Source organism: Colias philodice, chromosome 24 (genome assembly GCF_061535455.1).
Source record: "Colias philodice isolate Cphi_HAF_F1 chromosome 24, ilColPhil1 Martin Lab GWU primary, whole genome shotgun sequence".
Classification (NCBI taxonomy): domain Eukaryota; kingdom Metazoa; phylum Arthropoda; class Insecta; order Lepidoptera; family Pieridae; genus Colias; species Colias philodice.
The window spans coordinates 4109989-4131193 of NC_143109.1; the positions used below are offsets into that span (position 1 = coordinate 4109989).

Below are 21205 nucleotides of genomic sequence, written 5' to 3' on the forward strand. Positions count from 1 at the left end.
ATGCGTTTTAAATACCAACATTTTCGCATACTTTATTATCTACTAATAAATTGACATCAAGAATATACTTTCAACGCGCCAAAAGAAGTTTCACTTCATAAAAATATACTTATTATTAAAAAATATCGTCACCTTATCAAAACAGATACAATCCAGCGAGCCGCTAACATTAACCGCTCTAGTATTAAGGCAAGTGATACGCGCGCGTCGTAACCGCGCTACTGCGTACAGACGTCCAACTGTCATGGCCGCGGGCAACGCCGGGGGAACTACTATAGTTATTATGTCTAGCGCTTTGATCACTATGTCGCGGGCTGTTAGCGATCTGGCTGCCTGTGAAATAAAACATTAAATATAAGAGAAAGTATGGGTAAACGTTAACATTAAATAGTTAAATGCGAAAGAAAAAATATTAATGATAAGTAAATACCTAACATTAACGTTAAAATTAAAGTTAATGAAACATCTATAAAATATTGATTAACTTAATTAAAGCATTGTAACAATATTATCTAAAATATTCATGCTAAAAATCAATATTTACGATTATTTCCAATTAAAACTGCCCTCAATATTTCAATTAATTTAATCAATATTGACTAAATTATCGAATCAGTAAAATATAAAAGTGTTATAAACATAAAAAAATATTTAATTATCATAACATTCCAACCTTTAGTGCGACTGTATACGCAAGTCCCAATACGGCGATACAAGCCAAAATAAATATAAACTTGTATGAATCTCTGTCAAATTTGAAGTCAGCTGGAACCGGGTATAATATACTGCGAACTAGCTGGCCTTTACTTGTATTGTATCCTGTACGTAATACGAGTGCTCTAAAACAAAAATCAATAATTTACGATGCAAGAAATAAATTTGAAAAGAACTTATCAATATTAAAAGAAAAATGACCAAAAACATATCCTTGGGGCACACCTGATAATTGTATGACATAATTTATTTTTCTATCAATAAATAAATAAATAAATTGAAGTTTTAGCTAGTAGAAGTGTATTAAATTATATACTTACTTTACCGGTTCGTTGTTATAGTAACGTGTCTGAATAACTTTAGTGCCACAGAATAAAACGCTTGAGTTATGTTCCTTCAAGTTAAACTCTTTGTCAATTCGCTGTAACGCTGTTTTCGTTACGGGAACCGATTCACCTGGGAAAATATTGTAATTATTGTACGATATATTAACTATTTTGAATTGACGAAATTTAAGTCGAATAAATTAAAAATTTCGTAAGGCATATGTCATCTATCAAATCGCGGAGAAAATTTAGTGGAACAGTTTTATTTATTTATTGATTAAATCATCAAATCACAAATCCAGACACGTGGAACATGGGACAAAAATGTATAATCCAACCTTAATGGAAATGATTTATTGGCATCGAAAATAAACGTAAGAAAACTTGCATCAAGACATCCCCAGACCCGACCATCAAAACTACCACCTTATAGGTCGCGTCATGTAAAAAGAACGCTGACGGTTAAGCTGCGCATTGGCGATTTATTGGTCTATTTGGTGTTATGAGGTGTAAGAATAACAAATATGTAGTTGCGAAGCCACGACTCGAGAGCCTACTTCAACAATAAAATAAGCAACAAATAACTTTCGTGCTAAACTCGATACATGCCAAAACACACCCCATCACTTTCATCCAGCGTTCTTTTTACATGATTCGCGTTATACCTGTGAGCATGCTCTCATTCAAAATAGCGGAGCCAGTAAGCAGTGCCGCATCACAGTGCAGCAGGCAGCCATGAGCTGGTAGCACCAGAACGTCTCCTGGACACAAGGCCTTGCTATCCACACGTCTTCCGCCCCATAGTTCCACTGTGTCATGGGCTTCCACGGTCGCTCGGAGACTTTGCTGATTCTAAAAGTTGGAAAAAACAATGAAATTATCAAAACACTATAAATATCTCTCAAATAAATACTTTTTATAAAGCAAAAATGAACATGAAGCTGCAAAATGAACAAAGTTTAGGTTAGTAAATGTTACGTGATAATAAAATATGTATCACATAAAACTACCACAAGGTAAATCTTGCCAGAACACTGTTTCAATATATTTTCTTTGAATTTTATAGATCGAATTGGATGAATTCAGTAAATGTTATAGATATAAAACATTAATTAGCACTAACCTTTTTAGTTTGTATAACTGAAGTGGCTACACCAAAAGTCGACATCAATACAACAGCAATACAATAATAGTAATAAGGCTCAGCTAACCAGACTCCTATTGTGAACAATTGGAACACATAGAAGGGATTGAAAACTTCTAGAAGGATTAGAGTCAATATTGTTTGTACTGGAACTTTGATTTCATTCAGGCCATAGATGTTCAACCTGCAAAAGGTTATTTAGATTAAATTTGTGATGTGCATAGATTAACAATAAACAACTAAATTCACATTCAATCAAATTGTCCGAAGCAAAACTCTGCCTAGTCGCATATTGGGCATAGTTTTCCAATTAGCGTATTTAGCGACTTTGAACATTACTGCCGAGAAATAAGTTGTTAATTTCAATAAATTTTTTATACATAGCCTTTTGGACACTTTTTGGTGATCTTTTAGGCAATTGTGAGTCTTGTTTTTTGTTGTATATTAATATTTAGGCATATTAAAATAAATTATCGTACATGCGAAGCCGTCGTTCCGTGCACGGCGGTCTTGCAGCCAGCGAATGTAGTTGAGCGCACGTGGCCCCGCGCTCCACACCCGCGAGTCTTATCCATTTCGATCTAGCCGGATCCCATACTATGCACTGTTTCTTGTGTCGGAAGTATTGGAATTGCTGTACATCTAGGATTAAAATATAATAAAATGTATTTACAAAGACAGGTAAAGTTTAATGTGCAGTCGCTTTGTAAATTGGATTAATATTAAGTTATTTTAACATATGAATTGCTTAACAATTTGGAAACCTTGTATACATGAATATACTGTGCACTTTCGGAAAGGGCATAAACAATATCATCATCACTATCACTACATAGTATAAAACAAAGTCGCTTTCTCTGTCCCTATGTCCCTTTGTACGCTTAAATCTTTGAAACTACGCAACGGATTTTGATGCGGTTTTTTTTAATAGATAGAGTGATTCAAGAGGAAGGTTTATATGTATAATAACATCCATTAAATAGTGGAGATGTACTGTTATTTTTGAGGTTTCTAATGTGTTGTCGTAAATAATTACATTTTTTCCGCTTACATTGCAAACGAACCCTACGAGTTTTATCAAAATAATGTACTAAGTATTGTACACATTGAAAAGGTCTACAGAAAAGTCCGCGATGGTATATGTCTATCTCTTATGGATAACCCACAATAACTTTTTTTTGTCATTTACTTTTTACGACAAATAATGGCTATGGTCCATTGAAAAGTTACATTTGGGGTCGCATTTTTTAGAGGACGCAATTTTATTTTTTTGATGTATAGGGGGGGTCAGTGTGAAGCTATCACCAAGTTTGTGGGGTCGCCACCCTTGTCCCACGGCCGCCATCTTGAAAATAGCGGTTGAAATGGTTTTTACGATATATCTCTTAAACTATTTATCTGATAATAAAACAATGTTAACATTATTCGTTGCAAATTAAATTCTCTACAACTTAGGTTCAGTAACTTTTTGTCGTAGAACTATAAACAAAAAAGTTATAAGCGAAAATGTTCAGAAATTAGAGATGTTTATATTTTTCAATTAATTTTTTTTTATAAGTTTACGAAGAAATTATATCAGACCATTTTTGTAGATTGTTTTTCGTAGAACAACTTTTATTTACAACATTTTTTCATTAAGTAAATAGCTAAGGTTTTACAGCCCTCCGAAGTGAGTACTATTTTAAGTACTCTTTACTATACCGAATACGATTTATTATGTGTGTACTAATAATAATTTGTCACCAGTAATTATTTTATTTTTGTTATAATAATATTTTTATTAATTAATTTTACAATATTATTAATAATTATATATTGAATCTTTTCCCCACAACCCAGGAGGTAGAGTCTTGAAGTGCGTTTTTTTTTTACGTCGAAAAGCAGGGCTGAAATGTTCTGCAGTGTGCTTCCATTCTTGTGGAGTCTGGGAAAAGAGCCAATAGCCAATTTATTATGTATAGTTACTACTGAAAAATAGTACTCACTTCTGAGCGCTGTAAAACCTTAGCTATTGACGTAATGAAAAAATGTTGTATATAAAAGTTGTTCCTCGAAAAACAATCTACAAAAATAGTCTTATATCATTTCTTCGTAAAATGATAAAAAAAAGTTTTATTGAAAAATATAAATAGCTCTAATTTCTGAACATTTTCGCTTATAACTTTTTTATTTATAGTTCTACGACAAAAAGATACTGAATCAAAGTTGTAGAGAATTTAATTTGCAACAAATAATGTTAACATTGTTTTATTATCAGATAAATAGTTTAAGAGATATATCGTTAAAACCATTTCAACCGCTATTTTCAAGATGGCGGCCATGGGACAAGGGTGGCGACCCCACAAACTTGGTTTTAGCTTCACACTGACCCCCCCTACACATCAAAAAAATAAAATTGCGTCCTCTAAAAAACGCAAGGTCAGGCCTAAAAAATGTAACATTTCAATGGATCACTAATTTTAGATGCGATTTTAACCAATACAGCATTAATCCTTAACCAATTAAATACCTTGAATACATTGTTCATTTAATATAGATCTATATGGCCCTTTACACCGTATGATTTAAGTGAATATTTACGAAAATATTACAGATTTAAAAATTGCGGGGCGTAGCGTTTGCGGCGGTACCGGCCGGCCGCCATTGCACCCGTGCGAAGCCGGGGCGGGTCGCTAGTAATATATAAACTAACTAGCGACCCGCCCTGGCTTCGCACGGGTATAAAATATATAGCCGGGCGGCCGGCCGGTACCGCCGGCCGCAAACGCTACGTCCCGCAATTTTTAAATCTGTAATATCTTCGAAAATATTCACTTAAATCATACAGTGTAAAGGGCCATATAGATCTATATTAAATGAACAATGTATTCAAGGTATTTAATGGGTTAAGGATTAATGCTGTATTGGTTAAAATCGCTTCGAAAATTAGCCATTATTTATCGTAAAAAGTAAATGACAAAAAAAAATTATTGTGGGTTATCCATAAGAGATAGACATATACCATCGCGGACTTTTCTGTTGACCTTTTCAATGTGTATAATACTTAGTACATTATTTTGATAAAACTCGTAGGGTTCAGCCTGCGTTTGCAAAGTAAGCGGAAAAAAAATAATTTTTTACGACATCACATTAGAAACCTCAAAAATAACAGTACTTCTCCACTATTTAATGGATGTTATTATACATATTAACCTTCCTCTTGAATCACTCTATCTATTAAAAAAAACCGCATCAAAATCCGTTGCGTAGTTTCAAAGATTTAAGCGTACAAAGGGACATAGGGACATAGGGAAATAGGGACAGAGAAAGCGACTTTGTTTTATACTATGTAGTGATGATGTATCTCAAATAGCTATTGGTATTGACTGAACATTAGGAGCAATAAATTATTACTTTTTGGATCTGAATAAGAAATATAATATATGTAATAGCATAAAACAATTTCTGAATAAATAAATGATAGTAAAAACTAGATATTATAATATTATTTCTATAATATTTAAACTCTGCTACGAAACTTTTGAAGCAATTAAATATAGATTACTCGTAGAGACCAACTATTAAATAATCATTATCAGAATATTAACCAAAGACTAGTTTATGTACGTATTTCTTGTTAAATTGTAAGCATATGTAATAAAATTAATTGCAAATACATGAAGTAATAAACTAATGACTTACTTAAAGTAGTGCCATCGTCCAAATGTATAGGAGTATAGAGATCATCAGCACTGTCTATAGGAACTTTTTCACTTCCAAATTCGTCTTCAAAGCCTTCATTTAAAAGGCCACTAAAACATAAAACAAAATTAACTTTAGTTAGAAATAAGTATCATCATTATGGCCAATAATATACCAAATCATTTTTTAATGTTTCATTCAATTTTTTTACCATACATACCTAGGATCTGCTATATTTTTAACTAATATCTTGTGTATATAATGAGTTTTACATTTTTTCTGATATGTTTCCTGAAAAAGAAAAAATAATTATAGTCTCCAAGTCTTTTCATGTCCAAAAAGAAAATTTAAACAGAATTTATTATGAGTCGAAAATTTGCAAACACTTACAATGACTAAAACCTGATCAGCTTCTTGAAAGCTGGATCTAACTGAAGATGCATATAGCAACAGTCTCGGCACCCAGTGGAACACCAGAAACGGAATCCCACATGTTAGTACTGACAGGAAATATGTTATGTAAGTCCTCCATCGACTCTTGCGATAACCATAGACGACCTGAAAACATGATTTTTTTAATATATTTAATACTAGCTTTCCGTCCGCGGCTTCGCCCGCGTTTTCAAAGAAAAACCCGCATAGTTCCCGTTCCCGTGGGATTTCCGGGATAAAACCTATCCTGTGTTAATCCAAGTTACCCTCAATATGTGTGCTAAATATCATTGTAATCGGTTCAGTAGTATTTGCGTGAAAGGGTTACCTATCTTAATCTCGAATTTTAATATTCCGAATATCATAATCCAGAAAACGTTTGGACATTTTTTCATAACCCCGAATTTTAAAATTTAGAAGTTTTGTTTGCCATATAATCGCAACTCCGAATTTCATTTGCCTATTTCTTTATTTGTACGACGTTTTACAATCCAGACGAATGAGTTCCAGACATACGAAATCTAAATGTACAAAATCCAGATGACCGTAATTCATATGCACGAAAGCCAGATTTTTAAAACACAAATTTTTGAAATACAGTTAATTGATATCCAGACAAACAATGTCCAGATTTTTGAAATTCAAATAAACAATATCCAGCAAAACGTAATCCTTCCAGGGGGACGCCGCACGAACCTAACCTAACCTTCTGAATAGATTTTAACACTTTAACCTTTCTGTAATGGGCAAGTAAAACAATAGCGAGTCGGTTCTGGCACTCGCCGGCCGCTGCCGCGGCACGCTCGCTTCGCTCGCTCGGCTCGTGCATGGGGGGTCACAGTTCAAACCTAACCTAACCTACTGAGTCGAATTTGACACTTAAACCTTTCTGTAATGGGCAAGTAAAACAAAAGCGAGTCGGTTCTGGCATGGGGGAACACAGTTCAAACCTAACCTAACCTACTGAGTCGAATTTGACACTTAAACCTTTCTGTAATGGGCAAGTCAAACAAAAGCGAGTCGGTTCTAGCACTCGCCGGCCGCTGCCGCGGCACGCTCGCTTCGCTCGCTCGGCTCGTGCATGGGGGGACACAGTTCAAACCTAACCTAACCTACTGAGTCGAATTTGACACTTAAACCTTTCTGTAATGGGCAAGTAAAACAAAAGCGAGTCGGTTCTGGCGTGGGGGTCGTAGTTCAAACCTAACCTACTGAGTCGACTTTGACACTAAAACCGGTCTGTAATGGACAAGTAAAACAATAAATTTACTTACTGACAATATTTATTTTCAGTCGATAGTAAAGGTATAATCACGATTGTATGGAAATCAAATAAAAAGATTATGAAAATCTGGCAATAGTTTATCTGTTATACGATTATATGGGAACCAAATAAAAAGATTATGAAAATTTGGCAATAGTTTATTTGGAAAATGGTACGATGGGAAACAAAAAAAAGTATTCTGAGAATCTGGTTTAATGAGATCTGGATTATGAGAATACGAGAAACAAAAAAATACTTTTTAAAAATCTGGTTTTGGTGCATCTGGAAATTGATTCATCTGGGAAATTAAAAAAGGTATTTTAAAAATTTGTCATTCATTACATCTGTCTTTTAAAAGTTCTAACAACCGTTTTCGGGGTTTTAAGATTCGGGTAATAGAAATTCGAGTTTTTAATAGGTTACCGCGTGAAAGAGTAACAAACACACACATACACATCCTCACAAACTTTCGCATTTATAATATTAGTAGGATTTATGAGGTCTCATGAGACGAAAATGATGCAGCAAGTCATGACTTGCAGCATCATTTTCGTGTCTCTTAAGGTAGCATTCGGATCTGGGCGGTCGCGACCTGGCAGCCGCGGCCCTGCAGCCAGGACCCATTGTCGCTGCTGTGCGGCGCTGCCAGAAGCTTTCGGATAGCAGCGTCCGCGACCCGGGCAGCGACTGCCACGCGCAGTAGTCAAACAGCACTCAGTCAGTGTGAACGTTTGTGCATTCCAGTCGTGTATCGAACATTAACTATGTCTGACAGTTTAAATATACGAAAGCGAGAACTCGTGAAGAGACTGATAGAGGACGAAGAAGAGGATGATCAAATAATGTTGGTCTTACTATCATCAAAGAGGAATAAAATCGATTCATTATATACGTCTAGAATTGATGAAGGCAGCTATCAAATCCTGATAAAACGGCACTTCGCGTACGAGCAGCGCGACCGTACTGCCTCCGGAGCGGCCCGGCGGCGCTGCCAAAGTCGCGAGCAGGCCACGCCCCTCGGCCGCGCGGCTCGGTCGCTTGCGTCGGTAACTATCGCATACAATTCCCTACGAAGCGGTGCGGCGCGACCACGGTCGCGGCTGCGGGGCAGCGGCTGCCGGGTCGCGACCGCCCAGATCCGAATGCTACCTTAACTTTTCGATTCTTTAATGGGATTTATATTCTGTGCTCAAGCTAACTAAGGATCTTTAAATCTCCAGATTTCAATCAAACCTCGCAATAGTAATAATGGAGTAACATAATTTATATTAACATATTACCTATACTAAAAACTACTGCAATAGAAAAGTATTTTCCATCATAGCATTGTTTTATATAAAATATAGGACTTAGTATTTATTGCTAGTAAATGTTTCGTTAGAACATTAAACATGAATAAATTATTTTCTTTTATGATGTACAGGTGTTATATAAAGTAAAATGAGACTAATTTAGCTAAAAATGATTCATATTATGTTATTTCAATACATAGCATAAGTTAAAAATGAATAGAAATAAAGTTGCAATAATATTATCCTACTTGGAAAAATGTCACCTACCTGCTTAAATGTAATTTGAGAATGATATAAGGTAAGAGATGTATTATCTTTTAAAAATACATAATTGCTATTTTTTCCAGCTTTGTTTATAGTATTTGTTTGAAATATGTACTGTGAAACTTAAATAATTATTGATTTTAATATATTTTATCTTAAATAACATACAACAATACAATTTTCATCAGTAGAAGAAAGAAATAAATATTATTTCCTTTAAAATACTAATCTAATAACACTACTTTATTTAATTATAGGCTTTCATCCTCTAAGCCCACTTCTGCTAGAAAAGGCTTACAAATAAGTAGAAATTATATCCATTTTAGTTAAATTACCTATGTTTTTATTGTATTTCTTTTTACAGGCAAGTGCCACAGTAAATATAAACTTATACTTTATATTATTTTTATTTTCTTTTATTGACTTAAAAATATTAAATACTAGCTGCTCCGCGCGGTTTCACCCCCGTGGCTCCACTCCTGTTGGTTGTAACGTGATGATATATACCCTTCCTCGATAAATGAGCTATCAAACACCGAAAGAATGTTTCAAATCGGTCTAGTAGTTTCCGAGATTAGCGCATTCAAACAAACAAACTCTTCAGCTTTATAATATTAGTATACATAGATAAATATATTTTCATTAACCGTTATCCTTTAATATCTGATACAGCTGTGAATTTTTTAAGCATACATTAATATTAAAATATAATTTTTTATTTAAGCAAGTCTATTTTAATTTTTTTTGAGTGATTTTTTTATTGTATCCTCACTATTACATCACAAATTTAGGTAGGTATTTTAATTAAAACATAACTTGCAATTAATGTTATCATGAAAATATGTTAACATTTCATATGACATGTTATATGTAGCTTTACAAAATATGATATGATATTTGTTACATAATAATCTCATTGTTTCCAAACAAATGGCCAGTTGTTACATTTTATTATTCAAGATAATGCCAGAAATATTTAGTGATAAGAGAATTAGTATAATAGTAATTTTTTCATAACTTGTAATCATTTATTATATGACGACTGTTTAGATATTTATGTTTAAATGAATATTGATGCAATTTTATAAAAAAAAATATATATGTTTATAGTTTTGGATTTCCTTTACACATTTAAACAATAAGAATAAAACCATGCATCTATCTAATGAGCTATACATATAAATAAATAGCTTTGTTTAATTAATTATAATAATAAACATCATAAACAAGATAATTTACGTATTTAGGTCTTGTTTTATGTTCTAGTCTCTAGATAACATGTTCTACATAGACCATATGTAGGACAAAGATATAATCTCAGGAACTACTGGTCTGATTTCAAACATTCTTACGGTGTTAGATAGCCCATTTATCACAGAGCCTTCTGGCTATATACCATCATGTTAAGACCAACAGGAGCAGAACAATACGGGTAAAACCGTAGGACACATCCCGTAATTTAAGAAAAAATATTTCAATATATTTTAAGAATAATAATAAGCTCACTTGCACAGTGAAAAATTAAATTTTATTTTAGCTTGTTAATAGTCTACTAAAATTCAACTAATGTTCGTATAATTAAATTCACACTAAATAAAAAACTAATCATCTTCAAAAATAACATCTTCATATCCACCAACTAAGGCTTTTAAACAAATAAAATAATATTTATTACCTGTTCAAAATCAGGATCTATGTTCAAATTTTGTTTATTAATTCCCAATAATAAATCGGTCCTCTCAATTGATCCATACTGAATAAGTGGCTGAATATCTTCACCGGAGTCCATTTTTTATTGGTCTTCTTATTTATTTTTGCTTTATTTTTTATCACTAGCCATTTCAATTCATATTTCCATATTTAGATTATGGGATCGATGTCTGGTTTTCAACGCGATTAGATATTTAGGTAAATTTAAGATTTTTCTTTGTTTATTTTGAATGGAGTTTTATGATTGTTTGTGTAATGAAATAGCAATAAATTAAAACTTGAAGAACGATATTGAGTAATTAACTAATGAATATAGAACTGCAGACGTATAATTACCCACTAGAAAATATAAAGGACTAGTAACAGGGGCGTTGAGACCTCGAAATTCGAAGACACTATGGTATATTACTAAATGCGTGTTCTCGTGAGACTTTTAATTTCAATTAGTAACAGAATATGAGAAGAGTTCGTTACTAATTGAATTTAATTATTATACATAATTCATTGTATTTGTATGTATTTATAACTAGAAAATAGAAATCTATTCTTTGTATAGCATTGTAAACACGCAAATTGACAAAAGTGAACTGTCAATAGCAAGTCAACTTGACAGTCACATGACATTTTACATTTGTCAATCTTGAAATATGAAATAGCCATGGTCTACGGGTGAACTATTAAGGGTGTATTCCGTTATGCACTGCGACCACTGTAAGGTGTGACGTCAATTCAGTATACTGTGAAGCCGTTCCTTTATACTGGTTACGATTTAAAACGGAACGCAATCCAGCATACTGTCAGCCGCATTTTTTGACGCAACATTCAAATGAGTGTATTAAAGTTTTCTAGAACATAAAAATAAACTGTTTTGGAGTACTGTCCAATTAAAAATATTTGAATTAATATTAATTGTAAATTGAATTTATAATATAATAATAATAACGGAAGACACCCTAAGGGTGTCTTCCGTTATGCACTGCAACCACTGCACAGTGCTATCACTGTAGAAAAATTCGTTCCGTTATGGACTGCCAGTATACTGCCGCAGTACCCTAGGGAAATTTATGACGTCATTAATCGCCGCCATATTCTACTGTGAGCACAGGCGTTTTCGAGGTAAGGTACTCGCAGTACTTTGATCACGTGATCAGTCCACAGAGCAAGTAATATGATCAGTCAAAACCACTCGAGTGCCTAACGTCTTATAAACAAAGCTACAGTATAATCAGAAAATTTTAAAGTTCTGTAATTAGTTAGAATTAATAAATAAAACAATGGAAGAATTGCAAAAATTAACTTTATTAGACTGTGTTGAAAATGTTCAATACGAGCTGAAAGTTCTTTTTTATTCTTTTTTATGAAAAAGTACTTACTTTTATTATATTATAAATTCAATTTACAATTAATATTAATTAAAATATTTTTAATTGGACAGTACTCCAAAACAGTTTATTTTTATGTTCTAGAAAACTTTAATACACTCATTTGAATGCTGCGTCAAAAAATTCGGCTGACAGTATACTGGATTGCGTTCCGTTTTAAATCGTAACCAGTATAACTGGCTATAAAGGAACGGCTTCACAGTATACTGAATTGACGTCACACCTTACAGTGGTCGCAGTGCATAACGGAATACACCCGTAATTCAGTACGTTTATTAAAATCAAATTAAAATTAATATTTTTAATAGGAAGTTATCACAGAACAGTGAAGTTATCATATACACAAGATTTCAATTGCAATGCAAACTATTCGCAACGAACCTCATATCATAAAACTTCCGTATTGATTTTAATTGATTTCAATCCGCGTATTAGTACGGCTATAAACCGCAACGTAAAATATTTATATTGTTTGTACCTTAAATCTAAGGTTTGTACATATAATAATTTTAAAATATCACGTATTAATATACGTATCAAAGTAGAAGGTTTAAGAATCGCACAGTGCACTGGCCACAGTGAAAACCACAGTGCAAACTGCAAACCACCGGTGTATAATAACAACGGTGTGTATAATCATAACGTACCATTTGACTATCGTCATAATTCAGATATTGTTCCATGCTCAACCTCATGATTTGGCCGGAATCTGAAACAAAAGGAAAAACAGTTAATATAATATAAAATATAGATACAAATAGTTGTTCGTAGAATGGAACATATTCGACGTAACGCAAACGGCAAAATCGAAAGACGAAACGTTATACTATACGTCACAGTCGCAACCTGTGGTCGCAACTCGCACTGACACTTGACAGTCTGACATTGACAAAAAACAAATGGAAATATCAGGAAATATCAAGCGGTTCATGTGGTTTGTTGTTTTATTGTGTTTAATAAATAATTAAAGTATTTCAGTAACCCTGAGTGTATTTAATATCATATAAGTCGCAAATTTCTAACACCTGTCCATTTGACAACCATTTGACCACTATTAAAGGTAAGATTTTGATTCTCCAAACGTTTAAACATATTTTTTGTTTTGATTATTTCTTGATTACAAGATTATAAGTGGCATATTTCAACTTACTATAACAACTTACTAACTTACTAGAAACACGATAAAATAAGAAATTGAATTGAAATGTAATATGCTTAGGATACATATATATAACTACGAAATATGTAATACACTACTATTCTAACCTCAATCTCTACTTATTGCAACTTTGAAATTTCTTTGTTTTGCATACCTATATTATTTACTAGCTTTCCGCCTGCGGCTTCGCCCGCGTTTTCAAAGAAAAACCCGCATAGTTCCCGTTCCCGTGGGATTTCCGGGATAAAACCTAGCCTATGTTACTCGTGGATAATGTAGCTTTCGAATGGTGAAAGAATTTTTAAAATCGGTCCAGTAGTTTATGAGCCTATTCATTACAATCAAACGAACAAACAAACAAACAAACAAACAAACAAAGTTTTCCTCTTTATAATATTAGTGTAGATTAGTGTAGATAGTGTAGATTAGTCTATTAAATGTATACCTGAACTTTAAGTTATTAAAAAACTTAATCAATTAATCAATTTGGTTTGTGTTCCTAACTTTAGTTTTGCCAATGCATTTTTCTTAGTTATTCATACCTATAAGTGCAAATCCATACATGATAACTTTTACATTATGAAAATGACATCTATTGAATTAAAATATAATGAATTCAATATTGATGCCATAAATATTAGTTTGGTATCTTTGTACATTTTCCAGACAGCCTTTAGCCTTCCTGCGAAAACCCGAAAGTATGTGTTTTTAAGATGCTATTATTGTGATTAGAATAAAAATCGGTCTACATATTTTGAAGAGATTCCTTACTAATACTGTGACCAACAATTTTATGCAAAAGTAATGAAAAAGTAAATAGAACCAGCACTTAATGATAGGCAATGTTTCTCTTAAAAAGAGTGTGAGAATATTTTCTATAAATATTCTATTGTTACAGGCAACAATGATTATACCTGTGCGTTGTTTCACATGTGGAAAAGTTATTGGGAATAAATGGGAGGCATATCTGGGTTTGCTTCAAGCTGAATATACAGAGGGGTAAGTGTTAAAACTATTACTAATCTATATATATAAAAACTAGATTTCCGCCCGCGGCTTCGCCCGCGTTTTCAAAGTAAAACCCGCATATTTCCCGTTCCCGTGGGATTTCCGGGATAAAACCTATTCTATGTGTTAATCCAAGTTACCCTCTATATGTGTGCTAAATTTCATTGTAATCGGTTCTGTAGTTTTTACGTGAAAGAGTAACAAACATCCATACATCCTTACAAACTTTCGCCTTTATAATATACTAGATTTCCGCCCGCGGCTTCGCCCGCGTTTTCAAAGGAAAACCCGCATAGTTCCCGTTCCCGTGGGATTTCCGGGATGAAACCTATCCTATGTGTTAATCCAAGTTACCCTCTCTATGTGTGCTAAATTTCATTGTAATCGGTTCAGTAGTTTTTACGTGAAAGAGTAACAAACATCCATACATCCATACATCCATACATCCATACATCCTTACAAACTTTCGCCTTTATAATAGTATTAAGAAAGATATTAGAATATTAGATATTAGATGAAACCCATTTTCCTTGGTCACGGCATCACGCGTGAACGGGCTGGACCGATTTCGATGTTTCTTTTTTTATTATGATGCTAGTTTATGATGGAATTTAAGTTTGTAAGAATATATGGATTATGAATCTAGACTAATATTATAAAGACGATACATTTTAAAGGTTTGTTTGTTTGAATTGAATAGGCTCCCAAAAGTAATGAACCAATTTAAAAAATTCTTTTACCATTAGAATCCTGCATCATCCCTGATGAACATTGGTTATTTAATGATGTTTTTATGCCAGGTCAACCCGAGTGGAGTTGGCAGCTAGTTATATCTTATTCACATGAAAATTGCTGAATAGATTTTGATGATTGGCGATTGGTAATCATGTGCTTATGCAGTAGAACATTACATGATGTACATAGAAATATGTACTTGCTTATATACATTGGTTCATCCGAGGAAAAAACGGTGTGGCACAGCTATTTGTACTAATATAGTGCAACAATTTCTTATTTATTTAGTTATTTCACTTCATATAATCTCATCCTCTCTGTAGGAGACCACTTAAAGATACCTAAATATGTGCAATATACCTATAAATAGTGAAGAGTATACTATTTACAGAACATTCATGATACATCTCAAAGATTAGTCCATTTTATTAAAAAAAAAGTAGAAATTATCTCTAGCGTGAATTCCCAAACAACTTAAGATTAAACTTTATTTTTAGCCTTTATTTAAACAAATGAAAAATTTACTAAACCACCTTGTAAAACGGAACTCATATAATTTAATGCCGTCTTTAACCATCAAGTTGTAAACTGTTATCGTCTATGTAAGCATAAGATTAGCAGCAATTTTCATGACAATAACCAGTCACTGAAGATAATTTACGTGCGTGACGAGTTGTTATTCTCTTCACAATACTGTTTCACATGTTCCATTTATCTTAAAGAATATATAATTCTATAAAATGCTCTAAAGTTATGTTTTCACACGAACTTATTTACTAAGAAAAAGATATAAATGTTAAGGTAACATCTTAATGATTATTTACATCTCATATTCTCATTATTAGTATTGTGTGTCACCTGAATTAAATGTAATAAATAAATAAATTACTGAGATTTAGCAGTCGGAATAAAATTCAAGATCTAATTTGAATTATAAAAAGAGTCATAAGAATTTAAAATCAGTCATTATGAAAAATACTTCTGTTTATTACTTGATCTATAAATACATATTATAGTACAGAATGCAGTGACCTCTAGGTTGTAGCAAATATTAATTTTTCTAACTACTAAGGTAGTTACTGGTTACCGCTATGTTTTATAGCAGTACTTATTGCAGTGCGAGAAAGTGACAACACTAGCCGACCTGTCTATTTCCTTCACTTTCCTACACTGGAAAAAGTACTGCTTTAAAACATAGTGGTAAACCCCCTTAGCATTAGATAAAATTTATACAACGTAGGTAAACACATCAAGTAAAATAAAATAACCCATTTTATAGCAATTGTTTTATTGGACTATTCAGTGACATATTTAAAGGAGATTTACGTAAATTTTATTGTTTCAGTGACGCATTAGACGCCCTTGGTCTTAAGAGGTACTGCTGCAGGCGAATGTTGCTGGGTCACGTGGATTTGATTGAAAAACTTCTCAATTACGCTCCTTTAGAAAAGTAGATTTAAGTTTAGTTTTTGTAATAAATTACTGATGAACTGGTTTTGTAATTGCTGCGATCCCAATGTATGCAAAACATGCCGAAAACAAAGGTTTGATTAATTTGTACATAATTTTTTATAATAAATAGTAAATATAAAAACCTAATCGTGATATATTTATTTATAGGAATTGATGATGTTGCATGAGTATTATATATTTAGATTTTTACCTTAATACATGACGTATTGTATAATTGTATAAAATATTACGAAGACTACCGACCGCTTTTATATACTTCGAAGTAGCATAGTAGTAGTTAACATATTAGTATAGTAGATAGTGTTTTTACTTTTTTCGTTTACCAAAAGTAAGAAACCTGAAGGGTATGAAAACGCATCCTCCAATGAAAAAAAAAGCTTATAGGTAGAGATAAAAACACACTCATATTTATTTATTTATTTATTTAACACTTTATTAGTTGTACAATCAGGAAAACCTTAAAATTACTTACAGCTAAAAAACAGAGTACAACTAACTTGGCGGCCTTATCACTACGTAGCTTCTTCCAGGCAACCACGGTAAAAGGTAACGAGCAAAAAGGTACGCGGGACGAGAACAGGAAAAAAATAAAATAATAATAATAATAACACGAAAAACCAAGAAAAAGAAGAGTTTTTTATCATACAAACATGTGTCTACATAAATTAATACATATCTAAATATATATAATATCATATACTTACATACATGTACAAAGATAATAAATATAAATCTACATAGACGCATACATAAACAAAATAAATAGGTATACATACAAATTATATACATATATACATAAATATTATATATCATATTCTGAAGGAAACACACCGATATTAAATAAAATACCTATATATATATATATATATATATATATATATATATATATATATATATATATATATATATATAAATGCCATGCATATCTATACATAAATACCACATATACTACTACATACATGTAAAATAATAAAAGAATGTTACTGATCCGGATCAACAGCGGAGAGAAAGTGTCGTCTCACAAGATTTTTAAACCCCGAAGCGGTCCTGGCTTGTCGAATGTTTAACGGCAGAGAATTCCATAACTTCACGGAAATTGCTGCGAATGACTTGCCATAGAAATTTGTGCGTCGGCATGGAACACGCAAGATAAGTCTGTCCTCAGAGCGAAGTGAATAGCTTTCATTGTGCAAGAAGGAAAAATTGGACTTGAGGTAGGAAGGAGCAGAGGGATTAAAAAGGATACGGAACAGTAGTTGCAAATAGTGTAGATCCCGGCGAAGTCGGATAGGAAGCCACTTGAGCTTTTTCCTGAAAGAAGAAACATGGTCATATTTTCGAAGGCCGAAAATAAATCTAATACAGAAATTTTGAAGACGCTCAAGTTTATCAAGATTCTCGGCTGTTAAATCAGGAAAACATGCATCAGCGTAATCAAGTATGGGAAGGAGAAGGGATTGCGCTAGCGTAATTTTAGTAGGAATAGGCAAGAAGTTACGAAGCCGCCGGAGCGTAGCAGAAGCAGCATATATCCTACGGCTTAGTTCCTGGATATGGAAAGACCAAGATAAAGTTTGGTCAAGCAACACACCTAAATTTCTGACTACCGTTTTGTAAGGCAAAGCAACGTCACCAATTTTAATGTTTGGCAAAATACCCCAGTCAATTTCCGAAATTAGGAATCATATCTGTTTCCGAAACATTGTTTATCTGTAAACTGTATTACTTAAGAATTTATTTTTTACTAAGCATAGACATGCTGTAACTATGCTAAAAAGTGTAAACTATAACTCAAATTGATAACGCCACGCTGAAAGTAAATACATGAATCAGGAATATAACAGTTGTAAAGGGAAGGAAGTGTCTTGAGATAAAAATAAATGATATTCATTTGACTGAGGTGATTAATCTGCACTAAAATGAACCATAAAGGAACCTCATCTGCTGACACAGTTAAAAAAAAATTCAGTACATAAAATCGTTCTGCTACGGTGGCGCCATCTCTTTTTGTCGCTTTTATCTGTGCTTTTATATATGTAACTTTTTAACGGACGTTTTAAGTCAGTGTACACTGTACAATTTAGTGTTTCTGAGTTTTACAATGTTTTTCTACTTTAAAACAACGTTTATATTTTAACATTGGACGTCTAAAACACAGACTTCGATTAGTCCATTGAATAAAAAGTTCTAGAGTGCGTGAGTTAGTAACGTAAGATGTTTCTTCGGAAACATGTCAAGAGTCCCTAGGTAATAAACATACTAAAACCCCGGGCCACTAGGAGGAGCCCCGGAGTGGGGGGAGGGGGGAAATGGGTCCATTTTTTCATTTTTCGCTTAAATCTCAAAAACGGTACATGTTAGAGAAAAACTTTCAATGAAAAGTTGAAAGGCCATAAAATTATCTACAAGTTGTACCTCAATCATTTTTTCCTATATCCTACCGTTTCTGAGTTATACGCAGTAAAACATGATTTTGGCTCAAACAATTTCCACATCAATCGATCAAAAAATATTTCTTTCTTCCAAAAAACTCAAATGTGCAACTTGTGACCGGTACTGATAGATTGCTCTTAATTAGGTCTATAATTGGTAAAATAAACACATTCCTCCATGGAAGCCTTTAGGAGGAATCGATTGTCAAAATATTATATAATGGTAGTTTGAGTTACTGAACTTGATCTTTTTATTTTTTTCTTCCAAAAAACTCAAAAGTGCAACTTGTGACCGGGACAGATATATTGCTCATAATTGGGTCTATCATTGATGAAAATACCAGATTCCATCACGGAGGCGTTTACGGGGAATTGAATTTTATTAGGGTAGTTACGATACTTGAACTTTTTATTTATTTTCTCCAAAAAAACTCAAAAGTGCAACTTGTGACCGATACTGATAGATTGCTCTTAATTAGGTCTATAATTCGTAAAATAAACACATTCCTCCATGGAAGCCTTTAGGAGGAATCGATTGTCAAAATACTATATTAGGGTAGTTTGAGTTACTGAACTTGATCTTTTTATTTTTTTCTTCCAAAAAACTCAAAAGTGCAACTTGTGACCGGTACTGTTAGATTGCTCTTAATTAGGTCTATAATTGGTAAAATAAACACATTCCTCCATGGAAGCCTTTAGGAGGAATCGATTGTCAAAATACTATATTAGGGTAGTTTGAGTTACTGAACTTGATCTTTTTATTTTTTTCTTCCAAAAAATTCAAAAGTGCAACTTGTGATCGGTACGGATAGATTGCTCATAATAAGGTCTATCATTGATAAAAATACTAGATTCCACCACGGAGGCGTTTACGGGAATTGAATTTTATTAGGGTAGATACGATACTTGAACTTTTTATTTTTTTTCTTCCAAAAAAACTCAAAAGTGCAACTTGTGACCGGTACCGATAGATTGCTCATAATTAGGTCTATCATTGATAAAAAAACCAGATTCCACCATGGAGGCGTTTAGGAGGTATTGAATTTTATTAGGGTAGTTACGATACATGAACTTTTTAACTAACTAACCTAATAAAATTCAATTCCCCGTAAACGCCTCCATGGTGGAATCTGGTATTTTTATCAATGATAGACCTAATTATGAGCAATCTATCTGTACCGGTCACAAGTTGCACTTTTGAGCTTTTTTGAAGAAAAAAATTAAAAAGTTCATGTATCGTAACTACCCTGATAAAATTCAATTCCACATAAACGCCTCCGTGGTGGAATCTGGTATTTTTAGCAATGATAGACCTAATTATGAGCAATTTATCTGTACCGGTCACAAGTTGCACTTTTGAGTTTTTTGGAAGAAAAAAATAAAAAGATCAAGTTCAGTAACTCAAACTGCCCTAATATAATATTATGACAATCGATTCCTCCTAAAGGCTTCCATGGATGAATGTGTTTATTTTACCAATTATAGACCTAATTAAGAGCAATCTATCAGTACTGGTCACAAGTTGCACATTTGAGTTTTTTGGAAGAAAGAAATATTTTTTGATCGATTGATGTGGAAATTGTTTGAGCCAAAATCATGTTTTACTGCGTATAACTCAGAAACGGTAGGATATAGGAAAAAATGATTGAGGTACAACTTGTAGATAATTTTATGGCCTTTCAACTTTTCCTTGAAAGTTTTTCTCTAACATGTACCGTTTTTGAGATTTAAGCGAAAAATGAAAAAATGGACCCATTTCCCCCCTCCCCCCACTCCGGGGCTCCTCTTAGTGGCCCGGGGTTTTAGTATGTTTATTACCTAGGGACTCTTGACATGTTTCCGAAGAAACATCTTACGTTACTAACTCACGCACTCTAGACCCCCCTTGGAGGGACTCATTCAATGGACTAGATATCAAGTAAATAATAAAAAAATTGCCTCCCTCATGTCGGTAAGGTATCTTTAAAATTGATCTACCGTCAAATTTTTCTAGATACATTTTTCAGTACGTTCAAATCTACTGCAGTGAAAAAAGGTTAGTGCTATAATTACTCGGCTCATTAGGTACCTTATCATTGGATTTAATACGCAAACATACTCTTGGTTATCGTCGTTTTTACTACTAATAAGTAATAGGTTCTACTTTGTACAACTCATAAAATTTTGCAATCTTACAACGTGCCTGAGAA

At 33.1% G+C, this 21205-nt stretch overlaps 2 protein-coding genes across 4 annotated transcripts in view; one reads left to right on the forward strand and one right to left on the reverse strand.

The window, feature by feature from the left end:
- Positions 1-21205, reverse strand: part of anne (polyamine-transporting ATPase anne boleyn) — a 54779-nt gene that overhangs the window by 12931 nt on the left and 20643 nt on the right. Inside the window, exons 1-11 of one of the 3 annotated variants that reach the window (XM_089710197.1) lie at positions 11164-11397; positions 10793-10997; positions 6256-6423; positions 6086-6156; positions 5866-5975; positions 2664-2826; positions 2164-2368; positions 1706-1892; positions 1035-1170; positions 674-839; positions 133-333 (exon numbers count right to left, since the gene is read on the reverse strand). In XM_089710197.1, the coding sequence (XP_089566323.1) occupies positions 133-333; positions 674-839; positions 1035-1170; positions 1706-1892; positions 2164-2368; positions 2664-2826; positions 5866-5975; positions 6086-6156; positions 6256-6423; positions 10793-10906 (1521 nt within the window). In that variant the 5' untranslated portion in view covers positions 10907-10997; positions 11164-11397. Of the gene's footprint in view, positions 1-132; positions 334-673; positions 840-1034; positions 1171-1705; positions 1893-2163; positions 2369-2663; positions 2827-5865; positions 5976-6085; positions 6157-6255; positions 6424-10792; positions 11398-12856; positions 12919-21205 lie in introns of those variants that run through there. The other 2 variants (XR_016317542.1, XM_089710198.1) reach the window with 2 other exon arrangements.
- Polr2L (DNA-directed RNA polymerases I, II, and III subunit Rpb10) lies at positions 13101-16710 on the forward strand. The gene is made up of 3 exons (XM_089710124.1): positions 13101-13269; positions 14267-14367; positions 16457-16710. Exons 2-3 carry the CDS (start codon positions 14273-14275, stop codon positions 16563-16565), a joined length of 204 nt encoding a protein of 67 aa, XP_089566250.1. The 5' UTR covers positions 13101-13269; positions 14267-14272; the 3' UTR covers positions 16566-16710.